Here is a 26,519-nt window from a genome sequence, read left to right as displayed (position 1 = left end):
GGGAACTTCAAAGAGGAATGTGGACCATCTATTACATTTTCTCCCAATTACTGTCCTGCTGAGAATTGCATTTTATGTGCCTTCCAGGCTTCAAAAAAGGGAGAGGGATAAAAAAAAAAAAAAAAAGCTCATGAGAGAGTTTTACCTTTTTATTGAACCTAGACACTAGAGAGCTAGTTAGGTAAATTCTGAGTTGCTGTTGCAGATGTGACCAGCCTGATGGTGTCTACGGAAGCGTGAGATTTTGTATTATTTTTTTTTTTCAATTTGTAGCCAAAGCATGTAAAGGAGAAAGGCAAAAGGCATTAAAATATATTTTAGAGTTGATCCAGCCCCAAAACAGTGTTTTAGTGGCTAAATATTTGAAAAACTTATTTCAAGGTGACTTTGTAGCTTTTTTTCCAATCCATGTAGGTTTTACAGTCCTTTAAAGTCTATGAGTGCATTTTTAGGTAGCTATAAAATAAAAACACTGTTTTGAAAACAAAAGTCAGAAACATCCCTTGAAGTTGTCATTTTTTGTGATCACTTTCTTTTCTTTTTGTTTATAACTTTGACAAATCGTGCCTAAATTCACTAATCATTTCCACTAAGCCGAAAATGATTTATCTTATTTTGTTATTAGGTGAATTTTAGCTCTTTATTTTGTTATTTCAGTTCTTGGGACCTGGTTTTGGAGGGGAAAGGAGAACTGATTGCTTTCCTCTTCTTTTCTACAGGAAACTACAGATAATGTGATGCCATCACCGCTTGCTGCCTCAGGTGAATTGCCTCTCCCTCCACAGGCTAAACCAAAGGTTTTGTTAAAGTGGAGAAGCCAGGAAACCACGGGAAAGCACAAGAAATAGCAGCAATGCCTCCTGAGTAGATGGTGCTTTTCCACGGTGTTTTTCAGGGGTGGTTGTTTGTGTGTGTGGTTATCCCTGACCAAGTGCAATAAATGTACAGGTCTCGTCACCTCCGTCTGGCTCACCCACCCACTGAACCAGGTAGAAACTTATGGGACTTCTTTCAGAGCGGCTGTCGGGAAGGGGTGATGAGATTTGTGGGAAGGTGAGCGCTGCTTTCCAGGCAATGACATTATCTGTGGCCTTAAAGTAAAGCAAGCACTCGGCTGGATCGGGGCCAGAGTGCTCAGCCTTGTGCAGGTACCGATAAGAACAACATAAATTGTCATTCAGGAATAAAAACAGGCAGGTGCTTACTTTTTCATAGCGCATCCAGGCGATTGGGCTCTCTCTGGAAGAGATGTAATTCTCCGTGAATGCACCACCTTACACATAATGCGCCATTTCTCAGCCTCTTGTGTTCTGCTAAGCACAAACCTTCGAGCAAAGCTGGATGTGCCATGGAAGTCTGATCATGCATCTTCGTAGAGAAGGAAAGAGCCAATTCCTCCTGGCAGCAACAGAAAGGAGAGACAAATGACAGAAAGTTCAGATCAGTCGTTGGAAATGACTTCTCTGTGCTGAAATAAATGCTTCCAGAGCAGAGGCAGCAACACCTTAAGTATTTGTAGGAGTGAAACTATAACTTCAACTCTAGCTGGTCAATGGTTTTGATTCAAAATCATTTAATTTAAAGGAGGGCTGTTTTGTTCTGGTGGAAGGCTGTGGCTGATGAGCTCTGCCAGTATTAATGCAGCATCCTTTCCTTGCAGTGACATATTCCCACAGAAAAAGTCAAAGCAGTGAGTATGCACACCTCATATAATAGAATGAATATTAGCATTATTAATTTTTAAAATAAATATTTAATTTAACAGATCAAGTTAGATGCAAAAATACAGCTGCTTCGTTAACATCTAGATTTTAATTTAATGAAAATAATGGCATAGGTTTACATTAAGTTTTGCACACACAGCAGCTGACAGGGTACAGCATGCCTGCTTGGACCAAACATATTCGGAATACAGATTTAATGCTTTGGGCCATTTAAGTGAAGGCAGTCATGTTAACACAGCTATAGAAAGCTGTGATTTATACTCACTGTGACATTAATGACAATTTCACTCAACAATTGCATCTGGTTTGGATGGCCGCCAACGTGGAGAGCAGCTTTGTATCCGGAGGTTAACAGGTTGACTTGTGGAAATCACAAAAAAATAGAGGTTCCTATTTCATTCTGTAGCAGGGAGGTTACTTGGGGGGGGTTGACGTGACAGATTCCTGAGTGCTACCAGCTGGGGCTGCTGTGTCAGCGCTTCCAAGAGGCGATGCTGGATGCTGGATGAGGCCCTGCCAGCCCCCGAGACAGCAGCCTGCCAGGAGAGCTTCCCAGAGCTGCTTTCACCCACTCAGCCATTCCTCAGCCCTGAGGAAAGGGGCGTTATTCTCCAAAAGGCCATTATTTGGGCAAATCAGGAGTGGCAACGCAGGGAGCCTCGCGGTGCCACAGCAGAACCAGAGGGCCAGGCCGCTGAGCAAGCGGTCGCTGCGAAGGCAGGGGACCAAGGCGGTCAAAAGACAAAGTGCTCAGCTGCAGCTGTGCTGTGGATCTGCCCCAGGCAGGGAAAGCTGACTTGGCCACTTGCTTATTTACACTCTAGCCTTCCTAGCCCTCTTTGATATTTAAATCGCACAAAGCATTTTTCCGCTCTAAAACGCTCTTCATACCAAAAACGCTGATGAGGCAGCCCGGAGGTAATTGCACTCCAGCAGGTCTGGAGCAGCCTCTGCTCACAGCCGGTCCCGAGCCGCTGCCAGCAGAAGGGGGGCACAGCCTGCTGGACCCGGCCCCACTGCTTCTGCAGGAGCTCTGAGGGTGGCTCTGATGTCCATGCTGTCTGTGCTGGCAGCCCCTGAAGCTTGGTGTTTGGTGTCCCTTCAGCACACCAGGCCCGACTGCAACTCTAGCCCTAAGAACAGAAACCCGAAGCAACCCCTCGGTGGTGTTTGGGATCCAGCAGGATCCTTGCCGACCCCGTGCCGAGGCTGAGTGCTCCTGGCAGTACTGTGGGGGTCCCTGCCTGCCTCACAGTGCCCCTCCGAAGCGGGATGCTCCTCACCAGAGTCCTCCCACGGTGGGCTCCTGGCCGTGCTCTTCACATGCAATCAGCTTCCTAAAGAGCTTTAGCTTTCTGACACCTCTCCTCAGCTTGACAGCTGAAACTGCATCAAACGGGGTTAAGTGGTTGTTTGGGGGGCGATCAGTCTGCAAGAATCATTGCCCGGAGAGCTCTTACCAAGAAAACCAAACACTCCTGATACTTTAATCTTGGCGCTGCTAGCACTCTGGCTACGACAAAGGGCTGAAAGGAACCTGGCTTCCTCGGCACCGTGGGCATCCCCCGTGGCTGCCTCCACCTAATGAGGCTGCCGGGGCTTTGTGATGCACGGCAGCTTCTCCTTCCTTGGGTATGCAACCCAGACAGCACGAGTTTACAGAAGCTGCATTTTTACCTGTCAATTGCCGTAATAGGTCCCAAGTCTGGGCACTTTTACTAGACTGTCAGGGAAATAAATGCTTATGTGGCACGCTGGATTTATCCCTGGAGCAAATCGGGTATTTGGGAAAAAATAGTAACGGAAGGGATCTACAGCCATAGTGATTTAACAGATCCCCCTACCACAGCACGTGGGAAAGCCCATCTTGTGGGTGGTCTCTCGGGCTCCACTTGCCCAAGAAATAACACACTGAGGAGCGCAGCTGGAGGAGCAGACAAGGTGGAGAGCCCGGCTCATTGCACTGCTCTGGGCATGGAGGAGAAGAGGCTCGAGGAGAGCTGCCCTCCCACCTAGATACTAATCGCAGCTTTCAAGGTCAAACTGGGCAACTGCTGAGAGAGGAATTTCGAAGTTCGTGATGCAGATGATCAGCAGGATTGAGTTTTTGGTAACCTTAAGCTGCCCCTTATTAAGGAGACACAGTTGCAGAGCAAAGAGTACAGATTTCCCAGATCCCAGGCTAATGCCTTGCAGTCATCTCATTGGCTTTGGTCTTTAATCATTCCAGAGGCGCAACTCCCACCCATGTCAGCGCAGGTTTTGCGTTCTTGCAAAATCATCATCTTTTCACAGCAAAATCCCACACTCAGCTTCAGTGGGAACTGGGTGGCCAAACGGCAGCAAAAAATCCCAGGCGAGTCTCCTTTCTGAACCAACTTAAAATTAAAAATGCAATAAATAGCTTGCAGCAGAGATCTAAGAAAACGCTGTATGACTGCATGGCAGCAAATGTGCTTGCTTTTGAGACGTTTATGTCTTTGTGCAAGTACATACTTACATTGAATAGACCTTAAAAAATGCAAGATTCACGTATGGACTGAGCACAAAGACTTCCCACGTGCCCATGATACGATCCTACAATCATACACACAGCTCTTGAATTGAGGTGACAAACACCGAGGAGGAAATGCTCACGTTCATGTGTCTTTCGTGGAGCTTACTTTAAAACATCTGTTCAAGTGCACCAGTGTGGGAGGCCTGGCTTTGCACAAGCAGAAGCCGCAGAGCATAGCGCCAGCCGTGCCGGGGTCTCTGCGGGACCTGCCCGTGTGCTCCTGCACAAGATGGGGTTATCCGAGGTACTGCTGCTCCACTGCCTTTGGCCAGCTCCAAGGAAAGAAACTGAGAATCTCTTTAATTAAGGAATTAAGTTACCTTGCATGGGCTGGTTTTCGCCGCAGATAAGAAGCGGCTCTCACAGGTCAGTTGATTTATGGGATCCTCAGGGCAACGTGCTCGTGTGTCCATAGCCCAAATCTCCTTTTTATGTAATACCCAAAGTCTGACCTGCAATGACTTCAGGGTTTTCCTGCCAGTGCTTTCCAGGATGCAAGGAGGTCCCATCAGAGCTGGGAGGCTCCTCAGGTGCTTTTGGCCCCCTGGAAGCTGTGAAGGCACGGCTGCTCTCCCAGCCCCCTTCGAGGCCACCCCAGGGCAGGTTTGGTGCCGTGGGACGCAGCAGGATCGGGGCAACACATGGGCAAGCCCACAAAACTGGCAGCTCCCCAGGAAAGCAGAGAAGTTTTTCACATCTACATTTTCCTCCTTGCTAAGATATAACATTATTTCTTGGAAAACATCTTTTAGTCCATGAATCATTCCTGTGGGTAGAAAAAAAATATATTTTTTTTCAAAAACAAATCAGAAAGCCTCCCAAAAATGCATGAGGTTATCAAATTTCTGAGGGAGTGAAGAACTCTAAAATTTAATTTAAGATTCAGTTTTCCTTCTGTGTTTTCTCAGCTCTGCTAGGAGCTGTAGGTATTTGAGTTTGCAACACAGATATTTTTAAATTTATTGTCAGTATGACAATGATTATGTAGCCCATTGAGATCGAGTGGGGTGATTTAGTGTTTTGGAGGCATTTGTCATGTTTGATGAATGCATCTGGTGATTCAGGGCAATGAAAATGTGAGATTTCCAGCCGGCGAGAGATAAAGGATGACGATTGATACATAGGGCTATGACAGCGGCTGTATAAGGTTACAAAAATTTTATTTGTTTCTCATTTGGATTTTCAGAGGAAGATGGGAAGGAAGATATGCCTTAGCTGGCTCTTTGAGGTGGAGCTGGATGGGCTGCGCAGACATTCCTAACGCTTTGACCACACTTAGTTGGGTACGATGCAATATTTACCCGTCTGGGTCCTGGTCTCTTGTCTGTCATCACTTACCTGATATTAGATTGTGAGCTTTTGGGGAGAAATTCATTTTGCAGCCTGCTTGAGCAACAGGCACCAAGCGCAGCATAGTCCTGAGCCATGAGGGCTGCCTGTGGGACATGCAGAAATACAAACACAAAGGTACAAAGCAAAAAAAAACATCAGTGAAAACCACCAGTGCTGCAATAAGCATCGGGAAGGACCAGAAAGAAAGATGTCTTTCCTTATGGGTTTCTATCAGGCATTCGTTCTGCACTAACTTACAGTGAATCGGAAGGAAATACCCTGGGTGAATGGCAACCTGCATGGATTTGAAAATTACTTTTCAAAAAATCTACTTCATGGATTTGAAAATGACCTTTATATCCACTTTGCGGATCTGTGGGCAGGCAGAGGAGGCTGCAGTGGGAAGCAGAGGATAAGGAGGGTGAGGAAGGCAGGCTGCAGCCCAGCAGAACCAGCGCCCACAGAGACCCCACGTTCCTGCAGCCAGCAGCATTTCCTAATGAAGCTGTGCTCCGTGGCAGTGGTACAAATGAGGATAAAGGCAATAACCTTTTCTAGTATTAGAAACAGACAAGTTACTCACTTCTTATACATCTTTTTTGGGGTGAAAAGAGATTTTTTCCTGCTGTCTTACAGCCCTTGGATCTGACAGCTGCCTAAAGCTAGAGGATCGGCTTTCAGAAGAAACCCACACCTGAAATGTTGAATACACGAGAGATGCCATGTTGTATTTTTCAGAAATTGAATTGTAGAAACTCCCACACTCTTACCACATGTCAGCTTAGATCACTGCACTGCACCTGCCCAAATTCCCCCTCAGAGCTTCCATAGCGTGTTATTATTCATCGCTGCCTGCTCTAAACTGGTGCCTCACAGAGCTCCGTGCTTTTCGCACGAGGAAGCTGACTTCAGTGGTGAATGGATGAGATTTCAGTTTGACAAATTTGTAAATCCTTTAGGGATCCCATCAAACGCAAAGTGCTGTGTGAATACCGGCTGTCAGCCCATTCAGTCTGACGAGCCACGGTGCTGCTCGTTGGGTAAAGCTGGTGGCTGAACACCAGGCTTTTAACGTGGCCATCAGCACCGTGGGCTCCAGCATCTTCCTCGCCCGGACTGCAGCCTGGTGGCACGTTCCCATTCAGAGGTCGCTGAACTTTCTATTACAATGGGATGTATTTGCCGTGCCAAAATAGGAGATTTATATGCAGCCATGCATTTTATTGAAAGCTTGTCTGGTATTATATGTCCAAGCAAGTCCATTTGTTTTCCAGCTGATGCACTTACGGTGAGATTTGATGTCCATGTATAAGCTCCACTGAGAAATAATGCCCACTGAAACCTGTCCCTATTGCATAACCCCTTCTGATTTAAGATCCTCATGACATCGATCACTGATGCTGTCTTTAAAACCTAATAAAGCCGACTCATCAAAATGAGTTCTTGAAAAGCAATCCTAAAAACTTTGGGTTTTCTCCTTCACTGTTATTATTTCCTGTGACTGCTGGGTTATTAAATAATACGCATACATTGATTCATAAACTATTGAGTCTTAAATTATTGACTAACTTAATGTCAGTCTCCAAGTCTACCCCATTTAAAATTCCTCTTCATTTCAGTATCTTGTCCTGAAAAGCACTGAGGGCTCTTCTTACCTCGCAGAGCTGTGGCTCCCAGGGGATGCCACAGAAACCCACCTACCTCTCCCTCGGTAAAAGAGCCAGATGGGGAAGCTGAGTCCTGGCCAGCCAGGATCTGCTTTGCAGAGCTTTATTTCTTCCAGGAGCTGTGGAGGTCCGTGGGACAAATGCCTTGCTGGAAGTAAAGGTGTCAGAATCTGGCCTGTAAGAAACAGCAGGTTATTTGTGTTGCACATATCAGCCAATTTGTCAGCGTACATTTTAGAATGTGAACATTTTGCTGTCGCCACACACCTCACTGAATTGGCACCCCTCTAAGACCAAAGTGTGTCTTCTGCTCCAGAATCCCAGTGGACAGGCTCCTCGCGAGCACTTTCCAAGCAGCTGCCTGGCTACCTATTTCGTTTACGTACGAGCTGCAAGAGCCTTGAACTGAGGGTTTCCATAGCTGAAGGAGAAATATTTACTGCAGTTAAATAAGGAGTGAAAGCACAATGCAAATAAATGTCAGGTTAGATGCTGCTTAAGGCGAAAAGGAAGGAAATTGAGGATCCTATTGCTTCAAACCAGATAAAAAGTAATGCTAATGTCATTAATGATATTCCTGGGTAAACTCAGGTTTGCCAAAGCTAGTCCATCATTGTGAAATATTTTGTCTCTACTTTCAGACAGAAGTACTCTATGTTAACTAATGCCTCCTTAATGCCTCCTTTAGCTTATGTTATTTAGGGTTTCCAAAGAAAATAATTTCCATTCATATTCCATAAAAGCAAACTCATGTTCTGCTGCTATTAGCTGAGCTTTAACTTTATCCAAAGCTCAGGTCTCACTTAAGAAAACCAGTTTTAGATGTACTAGAGCATCAATCCATATCAATCTATATTGTAGTACTTATGATGAATAAATTGATTTTCTCATTGCTCTATGCTGCCTAAAATTATTCGATTATGTATTTAGCTGCTAATGGAAACTCATTAGTAGATTTTCATTTCATGCTTGCTTGCACCTGCAATCCATTTCTTCTTGTCCAAAGGACCATTTCATTTAGGTTGCATGCAATAAATTGTCTTGCATATAAACTGATAAGCATCAGCCAAAATTCAGTATACGTGGTCTGAAATAGCTCAGGGCCATCATTTTTACAACAGCATCATTAAAGCAACAGATCTCCAGTGATTCATTGCCATTTTTTACTGTGCATATTGATGGTATAACTTACCTCTTAGTTCACTGTTTGATTTTGTTATCTTTGCAGTGACAGTCCCTTAACATCTTCCCCCTCACTCTTCCCTGGAGTCCTCCCAGAGCCCCACAAGGCTCCTGTCCATCTTTTTTAACCTGAAGATGGGACACGCAGGGAAGTACCCACCTGACCTAACCTTGGGCACTGAGTTTGGATGCAGGAATTTGAATTTTTGCTATCCCCATTAAAACGTCAGTAGTTCTGAGCTTAGCCTAGCGATGGCAGAGCAGTAGGGCTGGGCGAGATATTTAAGCCACAGACACATTTTCCTGCAAGAGAAGGAAAACATCACCAGTCCCACAGGGGCTCAGATTCAAAGAAAAAGGACACCAGAATTGTCATTGTAATGTCATCATAATCATCATCACAGTAAAGGTCTCTGTCGTTCAATAAAACCAATAAAACATACGCTCAATAGGCACTTGTCTTATTTGGAGGAATACAGCGTCATTTGTTTCTGAACACCATCCTGCCCTAACCAAGCTGAATCCAGCTACTGTGCTGTCTGGTCAATTTTTTATTTTTATTTTTATTTTATTTTTGGTTTTGTTTCTTTGTTTTAACAATACAAGTCAACTAGACTTTTGACTGCAGAGATCAAAGGAGTATGTTTTTGGCCATAAAGATTTATGGCCTCCCAGCTTCTCCTGTGGGCAATGCTTGGACGCATGCAAAAAGCTCTTTGGTGGGTACAAATGGATGAGAGGCTTTTTTAGGGGATGTCTTCAAAGCAGTTGCAACTAGTGACAATGTTAAAAACTGAGGCACAAATCTCAGCTAGCCCCCACACAAGTGAAACAGCAGAGCAGATGTCCCAACGTACCCGTTCAGATATCACTTCATCATCTGAAGGTTCTGGGCTTATGTTGGGGTTTTGAATTAAAAACAAACAAAAACCAGCAATTAAAAAGCAACCAACAAACGAAACCCAAAGAACAACATCCTGGTTAATGAAGCAGAAGCTGATCATAAGAACTGTCACATTTTATTTTATATATAAATAAAATATAAAATATTTTTTATTTTATATATTTTATATATATATTATTTTATTTATTATATAAAATATAAGAGCTGATTCTGTTAGTATTGTGTGCTAATATAGCCCCTGCACAGAACAAAAATACAATTGCTGCAAAAATATCTATCTTATTAATGCACTTAACTCGCTGAGGGTCAGACTGCATTCCCCCAAAAATAACTGAGATCAGGCATAGATTTTGACTGTATTTGTTAAGTGTCCGTGATCAATAAAAATCTATTTTTCAGTTGAACAGAAGATGGTGTTTGTATGTGTGTTGCCTCCAGGCCAAAATAGTTTTGAGTGAAACTGGATTCCGGAATATAAAGTTGTGTTGTTTTTGCTCTGGCTCTTAAATGAGCCTTACCAGCATGCAACTGCAATCCTTGTGAACTCTGCAGATTAAATTTCCTTGCTGTAATGACCACTAGGAATTAGTGAAATGTTAATCTTCCCACCTGCTGCGTATGATTATACATGAGTCTAATCAACCTGATTACGAAAGAAAGCAATTTCTGCTTTTATGGGTATTTTTTGTTGTCTGCTTTTTGTTGTTGTTCGTGAGGAACTGTAAAATTCTTACCCATATTTTAAAGGGAAAATAATAATTAAATTAATATATCTAAAAGGGAGCAATGGAGGCTGCCCATAATTGCTTTACAACAGATACAGTAACTGATGCTCTGAGGATTTATTTCAAAGCACAGAAGTCGAATTAGAAACCTAGCTTTATCTGGATTTGCGTTGCTTTGATGAAGTCACTGTGTCTCTGTGTCTTGATTCTTAGCTAAACAGCTTTTAATGAGAATGCTAATAATTATAAAAACTAAATTGTTTTAGGAATCCAAGAGTACAGAACACAAATTTTGCTTTTCCCTTAAAGATACAACCTCAGCTGTGGCACCTTTCTGCTGTGAGCCCTGAAACATGCTGCATGGGGCAGGAGGGACAGAGTTATCCACGACAGTTATTTGATGCATTGAAGGCAGATTAGAAAGACAATCTAAAAAGCTTACTTGTACATCTTGTGCAAAATACTTGCTTGAACTCACATGTATTGACCTAAAAAAAAACACCACCAAAAACAATAAAGTAAAAAAATATCACAGTAGCCTTCTGAACAGGTATTGCACTGCAGTTACTATTTATTTTTTTTCCTGAAATCTGAAATCCAGGAAAATCCAAGTTAGAGTACAGAAAGATGAGAACACAAGGAATGTAGAGAAAGCCCCAGCAGGCTGTTGTAGTGCTCTAGCCATCCCCCAAATCGCTGCTATCTTCTCAGCAGCGCCAAGACTCCGAGCCTCAGCTTCACCCCTAGCACCACCACGGTCATCCCTGTGCTTGCACACGGCATGGACACATCAAATAATCCCTGGATTGGAAACCAGAATGCCAAATCATCTGATCCCATATATTATAGCTAGTTATCTGAAATCATTCAGAACCTGATGAGCCTCATTCCACAGGCAAGCTTAATATACCCGGAGAAATATGATGCCAATTATGAAACCAGTGTTTCTCAGCACTTTGCATGCAAAGAGCAGGAGATAATCGGGGGTCTCCATGGTGACAGCGTTAAGGTAGCTGGGTTACCTGAATGATAATTTCCATCCCTTCGTCTGATCTTCACGGGTTTTTCACTTTTCATCTTTGACTCTGAATTTGTTAGGTTTCTAATGGGAAGGAATTGACAAATATCCTCGTATACCTTAGAGGAAAAGCAAATGTTCTGTCATAGATAATCCTCCAAGTTAATTCACCTTAACAATTTTTGCAGGGCAAGCTGCTCATCGTAGTGGGGAATTTGCCTTCTACACACATCCAGCCAGCTCTAAATTAGACCAGGGACAGGGTAGACAGCACCTTGCTAAAGCAGATCTTCAAAAACTCATAAAGGAAAGCTCCTTCCCCCAAACCAGGGCTTGGGGTGGTCCAGCCCCACTCCTCCAAGCACAGAGGTCCACCGGAGAGCCCCTGGATAACCTCTCGTCCTCTTTATCTCTGCCTAGTGCTCCCACAGCAGCATGAAAAGCACGCCAGGAAATTAACGTACGCTCGGGCCAGGGCTATCATAATTTGTAATGCCCTTACCCGATTCACATCGCATTTTGGAGAACAATTCCACTGAGATCTCCAAGTAATCCCTCACCCCGAGGCAGCGCTGCCTCCCCCTGATTTCATCGAGCAGTGCCCCTCAGGGCGACAATGCCGGTCGGTGGCTCCTGGGCTGGAGGTGGCCGCTGCCTCTCTCCTCGTGCTCCTCAGCCTTCTTATTAGGAAAGCTGAGCATTTTGCACTTGGGCTCATTAAAATCTTCAATACCTTAAATAATGCTGCTCCCTGCCCAAGGGTTTAACAGGACGGGGCCTCCTTATGACGTTATTTTCCATCCCTGTGCTGGATGCTCTGGTGAGAAACGCGCTGCCCGGCCACGTGCTGCTGCTCGCGGGGAGCAGAGAACAAAAGCGAATGCCAATTGCTGTGCAATCACCCAATTAACTTCTGTATTTTTGGTTTTAATCTAGTTCTGCTCCTTGCAGAAATAAATACAATAGATCATTAACGCTGATGTTCCTAATGCTGCGCAGTCACCTTCCCCGCCTCTCCTTGAAGTGCTGTGTTATTTAACACCTGGTAGGAGATTTAAAAGCATCTTCATCTGACTTCCAAAATTAGGGCTAAGTTTAGCTTCTGTAGGTAACAATTTCTGCTTAAACTTTAATAAAGAAGTATGTTTAGAATCTCAGGGGCACACTCTCTGCTCATTTGAAACAAATGAGGATTATATAAGGAGGAACACGAGCTACAAATAGGTTTCATAAAATTAATTGGCTCTAAGCTGCCGCTGAGCAGAGCTGAGCCAGCCCAAGCGACAAGTGGCCTCAGGGTCCCCGCTCCTCCTGGGCAGCTCCGAGGGGCTGCTCCGAGGGCAGGGAGGTCCAACCTCGATGCTGAGGCACTCCTGTGGGCTCTGGCTCTCAGGGCTCCGAATCCCTGCACACCCTGCAGGGCCTGGGGACCTGTATGGCTTCATACCTGCACTGCATGTTCTTGGAGTATTTCCATCTATAGGCTCCAACATTTTAAAACTCTGCCTCACCAGAATACCATGGGTGCTGCAAAGCCAGGAGCAGCACGCAGAGGTCTTGCATCCTGCAGAGTCCTTCCATACCACTTCTACTGAATACAGAAATTGCAGCATGCACTTAAACATGCAGTTAAATGTTTAATCCCACCTGCTTCTCCACCCCAAAATACTCTAACCCTGACGTGGGGACGGGAGCAGAGGCTCTGCAGCCTCTCTTCGTGGGGCAAACTGCAGCTCTGTGCTGGGAGGATCGGTTACGTCTGCCATGCTCTGAGGAGTTAACATAAAACTCAATCTAATGGCATTTAAAAAACATATATATATAAATCTCTCTATATATAATATATAAATATTTATATAGTTTATATATATGTAATCTCTCACTCATATATATATATATATATAAAATCTAAAATAGCTTGCACATGTTTTTCCCTTGCAGAGCTCTTTATTTACAATCGCTGAGATAAGCATGCTAATTTCTGCCAAGACGTGCATCCCACTGACTCCCATCTTCTCTTGGCGCAGGTATCACAAAGCCCAGCTTGGGCTAGGCTCCCAGTAGCTTTTCACCAGCAAAAGAAGAGCAGAGGCTGAGCGTTGGGCCAGCACCCCACACAGCGAGGTGAAAGCAGGGAATAGGCAGAGGCCCCAAGCAGACGGGGCGCTGCCCTGGGCTCTGAGCAGCAGGACCACCACCGGCCGTGCTGCCCTGCCTCCAAACCCCAGTGCTGGAAGTACAATGACTGAAAAAGACAAAACCTTTTGATTTTTCCTTTATCTGAAAACTCTGTCAACGAAGGGAGTCTGTAGTTCATTAATAGCTCCTGAAATTATCCCTAATTTCCCAGCTGTTTTACGCACTATCATTGACATTTTACTCAACGGCATAATCACCCAGGACAAAATAGGATTTGTGACAATGTCCTTGCGTAATGAACGTACCAAAATGGCTACTAATGAAATCGGGAAGAAGAAGCATGACCATTTTCCCGCATTCCCCCCACCTCGTACATGAAGAATTTCTGTCGCCCTTTCCAGGCCACCAGGGCAGGCTGACACTCCTCCTCGTCGAGTTAAAGCAGCCAGCATCCACAGCAAGCAACAAACCCCAAACCCCCATGTAACAAACCCTCATTTCTCAAGACGTAGACATTTGAGAAATGACATTTCTTAAGATGCTTCTCAATGACCAAGTTTAATACGTGTAGTATTTCTTTCCAGATAACCCCCCCTACTTGGACGTCCCCATGACCGAGGACCAACAGGAGCAGCGTGTGCTCTGAAGGGCTTCTGGGCAAAACAGAAGGGATGGGGTCTGCCCGGCAAGAAAGAGAGGCTATAGGGACTGACACGGCAAAAGCTGGTGCCAGGTGGTGTCACCGGGCACTGACAGGGCCCAGCTGAGTCACGGCACTGAATTATTGCTCATCTCTTAACCCGCATTAATTCAGTAACAGCAACAAACAGCTACTGAATAAGTACTGCCTGGGACAAGTCCTCCATCAACCCGAACTCCTCCCATATTTTCTTAGAGGCTGCCCCCAATTCCTGCACACTCTGCGTGCTTTACACTGCCTGGAAGAGTCATTAGAGGACCACCCAGTCCTCTTGGGCCCCCTATGTGTCTGGGTTCATGCCCACACACAGCAGCAGTCCTCAGCCTGTCAATACCCAAAGAAACAAGACGCACATGTGTTTTCTCAGTAATCCCACAGAAAGAAGGTTTAAATTCCCCTTTAGATTTCACAGTGTCTGGGAGGCTCGCAACTATTCCGACATAGTTTCTATTTAAAGAGAGCGAAACCTTCCCCTGTTGAAGATGTACTATTATCAGGTATCATCTGCTCCTCCGTGCCACCCCCACACACACTGAAGTAATTGAGAAAGTACTTGTTGACAGATGACTGTGTACAGAGGATAACAGGCACCAGCGTCACTCCTGGAAAGGGAAGCTGGAGCTGTGACAAACCAGCACGGCACCGACTCCCGCTGCTGGGAAGCACGCTGTCACTCCTGCTTTGTGCAACTTAGTTCATAGCTGTCAGGCCAAGCGTTCACTCACGTACCTGCTATAATAAAATTAGTCAAAATTGTATCTTCCCCCGTAGCATTGCAAATATTTTCATAGCTAAATGTTTCAGTCTTAGTGCAAACACATTACTCTGGCAGATGTTACAAAAGACAAATGGAATAATGTCATGCTGCTTTATATAATGCCATATCTGGAAAAAAACGCTGCCTGTATGTGTGTGTCAGTGTAAATACACACCATTTAACACTCAAGTAATAAAAATCCAAACATTTTCAAATCTTGCAAAACATCTAACCTTTTCCTTGAAGCGTCAAAACTTCATCGCACAGCTCATAACCAGTAGCCATCACACAAAGTATAACACTGCTTCCCGAGCCTGGGACTTAAAGGAATATTTAAAACAAAACAGAACAAAAACACTTTGAGAGAAAACACTTGTAGAGTCTTCAAGATGCCGTTGGAATATGCCCATCCTCAAGGGATGCTAAACAGAAATCATGGTCCAGTTTCTCGGCTGGAGTTAGATGGGGAATTCACCACCCCCTGACAACTTTTCGGATGGCCTATAGACAGAGAGGGAAGAAAAGGGATGTTATACCTGCACGGTAGAAAGACAAGGAAATATTTCCTTAAAGCAACTCACAGCAGGAAATGCCCATGGCTGCCTCTGCCCCCACTGCTCCACGGGGACCTGGGGGGGTCGTGCAGCCGAGTCACCTGGGCACCCCAATGTCACCCCTATATGATCTGCCAGCCAGGGCCATGGAGGAGCCAGCACCCCATGCGCCAGCAGGTGGTAACCTCACCTGGCATCATCCTGGCCCTGAAACCACGGCCAAAGTGCTGGAAACCAGTGCACAGCGCATTGAAACGCAGGGAGCGCATCCTGCACGCTTCCTCGCACAAAGTAGGTGACCCATTTTCCGCACGTATTTTTGGAGCAGTTGATTTTCTAACCTTTCCTCTCGTGTGACGCAGGGGACAGCCCTGCTGGTGTTTTCCTCCAGTAATGGGCTCATTCTGCAGCAACGTGCCACAAAGCCACATGAATTCTCAGTCCTGCTCCCGCTAAAGCTAATGGCAAAACCCCTGACGGTTTTGAGGAGGCCAGGACCTGGGTTCAGCCACCTTCTGCTCCAAAGCAAAGAAAGCACACGCTTTTCATTGAGCCTCTTCAGACACAGAATGCTATTCAAACACATTTACCTTTTCTGAACGGATGTCTTCGGCTGGAACCTCACAGACAAGCGCAGAGGGTTTATCTAGTGGTAACAAAAGCCTCGTGGCATTTCTTAGATGGAAAGAAACCCGTGTTTAGCAATTATTCATAGCCTTACACACATTCCTGCAGACAGTCAAGCTGACTTGACAGACTGAAGCTAATTGGGTTTACAGGAGAATGAAGCTTTGATTGAAGTGCTTCGCTTAAAAAATTACATACGCACCCCCACACCCCTGATAACGTTACTCTCGAGCATGTAAAACAACCACCCCACATATTAGCGGAGAAGAAACGCTGACTTTTTTTATTACTTTACCAACCAAAGACCCACAAGTGAATAATTCTGAAATGTTTGATCTGCTGTATTCTGCTGCATAATTTAGCGGCTGCAGAAGGGCTGCGTGCGGCTGGCATTTCGGGCTGCTTTTGAAGTTCACAACAGCCCCGCAGTCACCGGGGGGTGGGACCCTGCTCGGGGTGGGCACCAAACAAAAGGTGGGTGGGAAACAGCTCCAGAGCTAATGCACAGAAAGCGGTTATGAGAAATTGGCTAAGGGAAATTAATGTAGCCTCAAGTTTACCGAGTAAATAATTCAGATTCTACCACGGTGATTTATGAAAATAAAAAGCCTTAACGAGCTCAGCAGGCAGCAGGTGCTTCCATTTTTACATGCTAAGAGCAAAAATAAAAGGGCAGGAGCTTTTGCTTCATTGGGCTTTTTTCCTATTTCATGGTTATAGTTTAAAGTAAAAGAGCTCCAACGTGCCTCAGGGACATGATATGCTCAGCGATTTTGCTAGTCAGGGAAGGGTCACACCAGTGTTGCCTTCTCTGTTTGTGCTGCGGCTTTCGATTCTGGTGCAGCCACATGGAGAAAGCTTCCAGGTGTTGCTAGGAATTACTGCTTTGAGGGGAGTTTTACAGAAATAACAACCGACATGTTTCAGAGGAGAAAAAATATTTCCAATAGCCCTGTGCTGGACAGCACTCAAACCTGCTCGTGAACATGTGCTCTTCAATCCTTTTCCCAAATCAACACGTGCAGAATTACACGCAGGAATTCAGATCATGGACCACATCACACCACCAAGTCTCTGTCTCCGTTGGGAAAAGTCCCAAATAGTCACAGACTATCTATGTTCTTGAAAAAAACGGAAGCACAATGGAGACATGCAAAGATGACATGAAATAGAAGATGGCAACTGCATAGGAAGCACAAGAAAAAGGAGATGGGGGAAATGGAAAAACAAGCAAATGGAAGTGGAGAGAGACCTTTTACATGGTAAGATGGTGATAAAACAAGGGGGAACAGTTTAAAATTAAAAGAGGGGAGATTAAGATTAGGTGTTAGGAGGAAATTCTTCCCTCAGAGGGCAGTGAGGCCCTGACCCAGGCTGCCCAGAGGAGCTGTGGCTGCCCCATCCCTGGCAGTGCCCAAGGTCAGGCTGGTCGGGGCTGGGGGCAGCCTGGGCTGGTGGGAGGAGATCCTGCCCATGGCAGGGGTTGGGCTGGATGGGCTTTGAGGTCCTTTCCACCCCCAAACCATTCTGTGGGTCTATGAAATGGAAAATGGTGAGCTGAGATGCTTGCAGGAGGCCCACTGACCTGAACATTTGCTGATGATGCAGGGAAGCAGCCAGGCTGCATTGCCATCTAGTTCTGCCCACCTTATTTATTTAGTTCCAGAGGAAACCTCACAGTCTTCAAAGCCGATGATCTCCCCATCTGCCAGCTTTATCAATCAGCATCCATGCCGCACATCAACACCTTTTGCATTGACTTCCATATGGTTCATTGCATGAAAATGCCTAATTAAGAGGAGAAGATGAGATTTTAGCAAGTAAACCTCATGACTAGCTGTGGAAGAAATGCGAGCTGCAGTGCTAAATCACAAGAGGTGGCAAGCACAGCCAGGGAGGCGACTTTGAAGGCAAACTGCTGCCTCAGAGTATCTCGAGCTCGGAGAGGTTCAGACTTCAAAATTACCACTTCACGTGCCCTGCGTCTGCAGCCTGTCAGCAGGATTTCCCCCGAGAGGCTGAGGCAGGATCCTGGCAGTGCTCGCACAAAGCTTTGTCAGATCAAAAAATCTACCAGACAGTGATTGCAGATCAGAGCAGCTTACGGCTATTAAACCCAACAATTTGCCACTCTCCAGACGTACACCAGGACAGTTCACCGCGCTCGCACCAATACATGGCACTGCTTCCTGAACGCAGCCCCACATGTGATGGGCTGCTGGACTGGAAATTCAGATTTGTTTTCTGACAATATGTAAAACAGAAAATATGCGCCCCCAAACCCCAACCAGCAGCACATAAAGATGCAGCAGCACCAAGCAGACGGGCAGCAATGCACCCCCGGGGCGGCCTCTGCCTCCCGGCGAGCTCTCACCCTGCTGCAGATCACAGCTTTGAGCGAGGCCGAGGGCAGGAAAAGTGTCTGCTTGTGGCTGTAATCATTTGCTGTAGCTCCTGCAGCCCATAAAGGGCCTGCCCTGGCACATCCCCAGCAGCACGGGCTTTTATTGCCTAGCTGGTGCAACGTGGAGTGAACTTGTAGCCTTGGGAAGAAAGTGAAATTGTCTCGTGAGGTTGAAGGGACACGAGGTGTGAATAGACATGACCTCCCTTGGATCAGAAGGGCAGGGAGAGCCTTCCTGCAGGTATTTTTGTGAGCTGGCCACTGTAAATCCTACAAAATGCCTTCAAACCCCTGCAGCAGGTCCTTAAGCCAAGTTTCCACCAGCTGTAAAGCACCACTCCCCCACATCAGGTTCAGGCAGCACAGAACACAGCCCTGCAGTCCTTTCAAGAGCAGCTTTTATCACCCCATTTAGCAATTCAGCAATTCAATCAAATGGCTTGTGTGTCTTGGGCGATGGCTGAGCAGAGGGCTGGCTTGGGGTGATGTCCCCAGAGGGGCAGAGGTGTGTGTGGCCATGTGGGGACACCGCAGGATGGCTCCGTGACGGGGTCTCGTCGTGGTGCCTGGCTGCGCAGTCACCAACAGACATTGCCGTGGCTGTTGGAGGTCATTTGGCCAGCCTTAAAACCAAAGAAATAAACTCATTTTTATGGCACAATACATAAACTGTCTGGCTTCTGCTGGGAGCCTAAATTTGGGCCGTTGGGTTGATTTGGTTGGATGCTAGGAGTGAGGGCATCGTTCGGAGCCACGAGGCGTTTTTCTCCTTGGAAGGGTGGATAACTGAGTCTATTAATCTGACAATACATTTAAACTGAGTTATTGTGACAAGGGACTTCCATTATCCATTTCATCTAGTTGCAAACTGTCAGAATAAATCTCAGGGGGTTAGGGAAAAAAGCTGCCTTCCTTTGTTTGCTGCTTTATATGCCACAACAGTTTAGATTTGGTTCACTCTAACTCATGATACTGTGTAACTGTACAGGGGGGAAGCTCACTGGAAACCTAGCATAGCAAATGTTAACTTTATGCTCATCAATGGTTTTTTTATTATTACTTCTAATTTTATTATTATTATTTTTAATTAAGGAGTAAGGACAGCAAAATTTGACCCCCTAGCAGAATCATGGCATTGCCTTCAGTGGCCTTTCTCCTTTTACATAGATTTTTTAATGATAACTTTTCCTCCCTCTTTAATCGATATCTTCAGAACTGATAAAGTAGTTTCCTAATGCTCTGCTTTTCTCTCCCTTGTAAAGCATTTTGAGTTAAATAGCTAAACCTCTCATAACCAGAGATTAATCAAAATAAGTTGTAGCTGAGTAAGAAATGGTATCGTGCTTAAGACATTAAACCGGCATTCAGAAGACCGAGACTCAATATTTTGATCCTACTGCTGGCTTCTTACGTGTTGGGTGACACTTGGCTATCAGATGAAACATCTTCCCCATTATTTGCTTATTTTTGTAACTGAGCCTGTTTTAGTAAAAGAACAATATTTTACAGTCTTCAGCTCCTTGGCCAAATCCAAGCTGGCAGCAGGCCAAGCAGTCGAATGGCCAAAGAGGTTGGTGCTACGGCCCCTTGATGGCTGAAGATCTGCTTGGGCATGGTGGAGGAGGAGCTGCTTGGTTTGGAAAAGCCAACGCCACTCTTGGGCTGCCATGCCAACATGCAAAACTCGCCATAACTTCAATCATGCACGTGCTTATGTGTGTATAGGTGGCTGGAAGCTGCACAGCGGCGTTTCACAGGAAGAGGGGCTGTGATATTTACAAGCTTTTGTTGAAGCAAATAGTCCAGCCACTCCTATTACATCAAATATATCAAATATTGGAGCTGGAGGCAGTGACAAAAAAATAATAATAAAGAAAAAATCTGTCCATCTTGAAATCTTTTATACGTTAGGTTAATTTGTTAAAAAGCCTCCACGAAGAAATAAACATTGCTACTTCAACTGATTTTAATTCTATCCTCTCAGCACTGTTCCTGTGAAACAATGAGAACTCTAATTCATGATCTTCCCCAAAGTCATCGTTTGGTCTCAGGAGGTGGTCGGAAGCTCAGTACAAAATGTCAGTGTCACAACTTCACAGCTCTGCGCTTGGTTTTGATCAGATCTGGGAAGTGAGAAGGGATGCAATATTCTCATTCCTTTACTGTCACTGCAGAGTATTCATTAGTTTTAATTATTTTTTAGGTTCTAGGGGGAACCATTAAAAAATTAATCACAAATGGAAAGAACAGAAGCCGTATGTGGCCATAAAAAGACAATAAAGCATTTTAAGATACACACTTGTTATGATTTATACTCAAAACAGGACCAGAGGTAGCATATGGTGGATGCCATAAAATAACATTTATTATAAAAGCATGGAGATTTATCTCCAAGCTTGGTTGTATGTAAGAAGTTGCATTTAGTTTAACTTATATTCAGATTCCTGCTGTAATATCTTTTTTTTTTTTTTTTTAACTGAGCCAGCTTGCTACAATCCTCATACTGTTGTACCTATAAACATTTCCTTTCTGCAGGCATTCTCTTCATTGACTTCAGATGCATAGGTTTGAATTTAGACACAAATCAGCTCCTGTTCAGGGGCAGAAGCTGTTCACCAACTGTGTGCTCACCTTCTGCCAACAGCCCAGACATCTCCATTGACTTCAGCCAAGGACTCCATGTGCCCATAAGGACCCTCTGATTGATTCAAGGTTTGCTTTAGCTTCAACATCTCAAACCCAGTAAACTGATAAGGGAACAATTAACCGGGTATTCTTATTTACTGTAAATAAGAAAAAATGGAATGTAAAATTATCACATTAGCTGCGTCTTGCTGGCCAAATCCTAATGGCAAGGAGGAACACCATAAAAGAACAGAAACCCACATGAGAGAAATGTCTCCAAGAAGGTGGCACTAAGGGCACGGAGCTAACAACATGCCCTGTACGGATTTCCACCTCCCTGCATCCCCAGACAGCAAAAGCCAAAGGCGGGACCACCCCAGTCCTGGTGCAACACCCAGCTCCTGCTGGATTTAAATGTTCACAGGCACCAGCCAAGAACAGTTCCAAGTGCACAACCAAGTTCTGCTTTCACAGACTGTGAAAGGACACAGAGCTTTTAATTCAGCAGTACCAGACTAAAGAGGAACTGCCTCGAGAAGTGACCCATAGAAATAAATGAATGCTGGGCGGCCAAGATATCGAAATGTCGCAAGACTCTCCTCATTTATTTAGCATCCAACTCAATACTTTTAATTCCCCCAAGCCAGTCCACAGCAACCTCCACTGATATCCTTAAATGTCAGAGCAGAAACAAGCCAGGCTGGCACAGGACTCGCCTGCCGCTGGGGAGCGAGGCTGGCTTTAGAAATGCAAAACCCAGAGCTGCTCGCAGCGGTGGCACAGGTGCCTCTCCCCCTTCCCCTGCAAGTCGCACAAGCAGAAAGGTCACTGGGTGCCCGGGCAGAAATGCACAGCCTCTCCTCTGCTTCATGTGTAATAGTGTCTGGGCAATAAACCCAGCCTGCCGGCATCGTTCCTGCCTGCTGAGTGCGGGTAAAATTCAGCTCGAGAGCTGCTCATGGAGTTTGAGCCTTGGCTGTGAGAGGTGCTGGCTTCTGGCACCACGAGAGGAATCACAGCAAGGCAGAACTGTGATCCTACACAGCTCGTGTGGCAAAGCGGCACGGAGCCTTCCCCAGCAGACAAGGATTCCTTCCCAAAGGGATCTTCCTTCCACAGCAAAGACTTCAAGCCATCCTATCTACCTAGTCTAAAAAATATAAAAATAAAGAAAAGCAACGCCCAGCGCTATGGGTATCATCTGCCGCTTGCTGTTCCTGGCCTCATAGTCTACCCTTTTTTCCTCTCCAGTCTAGCTGTGTGTGACGTCTGGAAGACAAAAAGGTCAAAGCTGTACAACAACTGCTGTCTCCTCTCCTTCCCGACAGCCCAACAAAAACACAAGAAGTGGATTTTCCAGTTAAAAAAGGAAAGGGAACTGTTCCACCTCATCTGAAGGCTTCTTAGAAGCTTTCATAAACCCAGTCCTTGCACCATGCACAAAGACATTATTTTTTATTTACTCCTGTTTCTGTAGAGGTTAGAAACATCTGAGCATTTCCTCAGGGAGCTTTCTCCTCAGCTGGCACTGAACTTCTTCATATTCCCGGCTGCTGGCTAAAGACCACGGAGTGCTCACGAAGCAGAGCTGGATCACCCTCCCAGCCAAGAAATGCCCACACAGCCAAATACCAACCAAGACATCCCTTCCCAGAAACAGGCTTTCATTTCTCCTCACTGTGGCATGCTAAGATGAATTTAATGAAACCAGAGTGATTACCAGCACTTATTCCAGACTATTCCACACAGCTCCTGCAACGTGCTGCGAAACTCGTGGTAGGTGCCAGCACAGATGTAGCATTTAAACACAGACCAGACCCAGGCGTGAAGGGCAGAGGCAGACGTATTTATGGAATGCACGCCCAAATGAATCACGTCTGATATCATTTTTCTTCCTCTGGCGTAATTACAACCAGCTTTAAAATAACGTGAGGTTTCTTTGAATGGGGGTATTTATTTCAGTTAACTAATATAAAGCATCAGATCTAAAAAGTGCTGGAGGCAAGGGATTGGGTTATTTAGAATTATTCTGCACTAGAATTACACTGGCTCCATAGTCCTATATTGTACTCAGACATTATATGAAATTAAGCACAACAGGGAGAAAGAATCAATCAGTCCTGGCTAAGGAATTGAGATAATAATGACTCATTTGACGGGATTGCTCTGGAAAATTAATAATGACGGTGGTAATTACTAACCTGGGATAGCTGCAGTGCTCATTATTCTCCTTTTACTCCACTGAATGTTAAGTATTATGAAGACGTCTGTTAGAAACACCGCCTTGTCCGCGGGCTTTCAATCACAGACAAGGGCTCTCCGAGAGGGCTGAAATCTGTCCTCCTTTTACACTCACCGGGAAACAAGCCCCAAGCAACTGCAGTATTTGATATATGGCATAGAAGGCCACGAATACAATATTATTTGTAAGAGTTGAGCTCCTGCAAGCCTGATCCCTGACAGCTCTGCTGCCTTTGCTTCCCCTTGACCAAGGACCTGGCCCAGCACCTCCGCTGGGCAGGGAAGAGCTGATGTATCTCTGCAGACCCCATTTCATTAACTGCTTTATCACCTGTGCCAGCGACCGGTCTTCCTGCTGCCCACCAGCCCAGCTCCTCGAGTGAGCCAAAGCCAGGAAAGGGACCAGGCTCCCTCCTGGTCCAGGGCAGCAGCTGAAGAGGAGCTTCTGGGGCTGGAAGACGTGCTGTAATATAACCGGGGAGAGATATTAGCCTCTAAAAAGCTGAGAGTGACTAAAAATAAGAGCGTCTCGCAGCTGTGCTTTCAAACATCTGTTCCACACCCCACGGAGTGCATGCAGCACTTATTTATATTTTAAGTGGATCAGCATAGTGTTTACCTTATGTTGAAGAGCAAGCGATGAAAGCGAATGCCCTGTAATATGCAGGAAGATGATAAAAAATAAAAAATAAATTAAAAAAAAAAAAAGTAGTTCTACAGCAATGTTAAAAAAAAAAACAGTTCTTTCTTGATGTTGAAGGAACACAAATTTCTGGTTGTCTGAGCAAGGCAGAGCTTCCTTCCAGCAGCAGCTTCCCTTCTTGAGCAAGGAATTTTGGACTCCTTGTCACCTTTGCCAATTGCTCCCTTTTTCCTGCCAAGTACTTCTTTTCCCAGCTGATTTAGCCCAAAATTGCTTTCAGCCCTATGAAATGGGCTCTTTTAAGGACCCTATCTGCATGTCCCTGGTGTGTTACTTTAATCACTCCACACACACCATAACTCTGTCACTGATCCCATCTTTTGCTGTCAAGATGGTCAAACACGCAATTTTTCCAGAGGGATTCAGAGATTTAAATGTCAAGAAAAGGGGCCGTGAGCTCTGCTGGGGTAAAGGGAGACGCTGATGATTTCTATCTGCAGTCTCTGCCTTCAGGTTTCTTGTTCAGCTCCTTGACAAACCCACTGTCACCCAGGCTTGTCGCAGCACCCTGCATACATCCAATTATCCGGGCACAGCACGGCTTGACAAAAACAATCCATCCATACAAGCCAAAAAAAAATCCTTTAGATTAAAAATCCACATTTCTGTTAAAACTCTCTTTCCCTGTGGCCAGGCCTGATGCTGGCTCCTTAGTGATATGGGACTGCATCCTCCAAGGAAGTGGGATTGGGGCTGGGGCTCTCCAGGGCTGGTGCTGCATGCATTGAGTGGTTTGGTTGGATAATTTGAGCAGGACTGAGGAAATACCCAAACAGGCTATATTTGCAAAGTTCCCCTGCTGTGTTAGCCCTGCCCACTGCCAAGTATTGAAGAAATAATCATTGTTAAAGCTCACTTTGTGCATTAGGAGGTGTCACAGTATTTAAGAGAGGAGGTTGGTGAAATTAAACGAGATGCACACAGTCATCAGTAACCCAAGAATTACAAAGACCTTGCAGCCATCAAGACAACGTGACCAGAGACCTGTCCATGAATCCTAAGACTCAGCAAGTCTCTGTCAAACTGACTTTGTGCTCTGCATCTGGTCCTCGGAGGAAATGTTTAACTGCAGTCACTCCTGGACGTCAGCAGCCTTCCATAAACCATTTACAGAAATCTCTCTGGCAGCATTTCCATTTCCTGAAGGGTTCAAGAGCAAATGGAGTTAGCCCAAGAAACTTGGGGGACACAGACACACGGGACATGGAGCCTTTTTCAGTCTCCCTGTAAGCAGTTGTACAGAACTGCCTCTAGCAAAACACTTCTCATTATCAGCTTTCCCAACAGAAAAGGACATACTTGGGAATCTGACTTTGACTATGAGTACTAAACATTGAAGATAACTGGCCTGAATGCCTGAGAAATCCGTCAGTTTGGAGGCAGGGATCCTGAAGCAGGGATGAGCAGAACAGCTCTGCAGAACAAACGCCTTTTGCTTCTTATTTGAACTACAGGAACATGTTAAAACACAGGTTCTGCTCACAGCTGCGCTTAGCAAAGACTGAAATAGTCATCTTTACAGTCACTTCCACCTGGGAGGATGTCACCTGCAAGCACATTTCAAGAGGAAGCCCAATTTTAGCAAATTTATGATCGTGAGTGACTGCAGCGCTTGACATGATCCATGTCTGCTTTGTGCATTTCCTGCTTCAGCAGAAACAAAGGTACCGAATTTCTGCTCAGAAGTGCGTGCAAGCTCAGAGAGTTAATTATTGTAATTATCAATTCAACAGACTCAGAATGCTAATCTATTATAAAGTGGTCTGTTAATTGGTGTTAAACTGTCATTAGGCTGCCATTTCCCATGTTATCAAGCTGACCCGAAGCACAGCAGAGCTGAAAAACCAATCCATTCCTCATTTCTGACAAAGGCTGATTACTGATTTGGAGAAGAAGAAAAAAAAAAATCTACATACCTGGAACTGAAGTCGTTCTACCAACAAAGGAAAACATCGTTGGTGCTGCTTTAAATTCGGTATTTAAATTCCTTCGGTACCTGCAGGGCGGCAGAATTAAAGACTGGGGTGAACATCAAGAAAAGCCATGCTCAGCACCTTACCTGCCCCGGGAATCACTCAGGTGTCACCCAGAGCAGTCCCTGGGGAGGTTCAGGAATGAGGGGCAGGTGCCAGCCGGGTCTCCTCCACCTGGCTGCCTTCTGCCAGCCCAGGCTGCCAGCCTGGCTTCAGTTTCCAGCAGAAGTGCAGGCAAAATTTTGGCTCCCTCACCTCTGAGAGTTCAGTGATAAAACCCAGGTGCCCGGGAGGGCAATGAACTTCGATTTAAGTATGTTGCAGTAAGGAGAGACTGCATTTAATTTCAAGCCATTACCGGGCAAAGCAGCACTGCTGGCTGCTCTCCCCAGAAGCCGCCGTGGCACGACCTGCCGGAGCGCTCCTCAGGTACCTCCCGTGACTGGCATTTCTCTCTGCTAACATTTCTTTCTTTTTATTTTGTTTTATTAAGCAGCCAACTTCAAAAGTTCAGGGGAACTCACAATGACCTTTCGAAAGTCCAGAAATGATTCATTGCCTGAAACGGTTTCGGTCTGGAGCAGTCTCTGCAATACTTATTCACCTGAATATTCCCTGGCTCTCCCTGAGACAACCCACGGTGCCCATCTGGGCATCCCTTACAGCAGGATGCAGGGCAGAATTTTC

The 26,519-nt window shown here is 45.4% G+C and overlaps 1 protein-coding gene across 2 annotated transcripts in view; it reads right to left on the bottom strand.

Annotated features, from left to right (window-relative positions):
- LOC137862389 (uncharacterized) overlaps positions 1–26,030 on the bottom strand; it is a 36,336-nt gene extending 10,306 nt beyond the window's left edge. Inside the window, exons 1-12 of one of the 2 annotated variants that reach the window (XM_068694388.1) lie at positions 25,776–26,030; positions 23,117–25,406; positions 20,922–21,073; positions 12,557–17,674; positions 11,114–11,228; positions 10,534–10,579; positions 7,548–7,701; positions 7,315–7,455; positions 5,620–5,717; positions 4,602–5,047; positions 1,326–1,398; positions 1,206–1,239 (exon numbers count right to left, since the gene is read on the bottom strand). In XM_068694388.1, coding sequence (XP_068550489.1) covers positions 1,206–1,239; positions 1,326–1,398; positions 4,602–5,047; positions 5,620–5,695 — 629 coding nt within the window. In that variant the 5' untranslated portion in view covers positions 5,696–5,717; positions 7,315–7,455; positions 7,548–7,701; ... (4 more) ...; positions 23,117–25,406; positions 25,776–26,030. Of the gene's footprint in view, positions 1–1,205; positions 1,240–1,325; positions 1,399–4,601; positions 5,048–5,619; positions 7,456–7,547; positions 7,702–8,622; positions 9,428–10,533; positions 10,580–11,113; positions 11,229–12,556; positions 17,675–20,921; positions 21,074–23,116; positions 25,407–25,775 lie in introns of those variants that run through there. The other variant, XM_068694387.1, reaches the window with a different exon arrangement.
- Between the last annotated feature and the right edge of the window lie 489 nt (positions 26,031–26,519).

The sequence above is a fragment of the Anas acuta genome, chromosome 11 (genome assembly GCF_963932015.1).
Source record: "Anas acuta chromosome 11, bAnaAcu1.1, whole genome shotgun sequence".
Lineage (NCBI taxonomy): Eukaryota > Metazoa > Chordata > Aves > Anseriformes > Anatidae > Anas > Anas acuta.
This window is presented reverse-complemented; position numbering and strand designations above follow the sequence as displayed.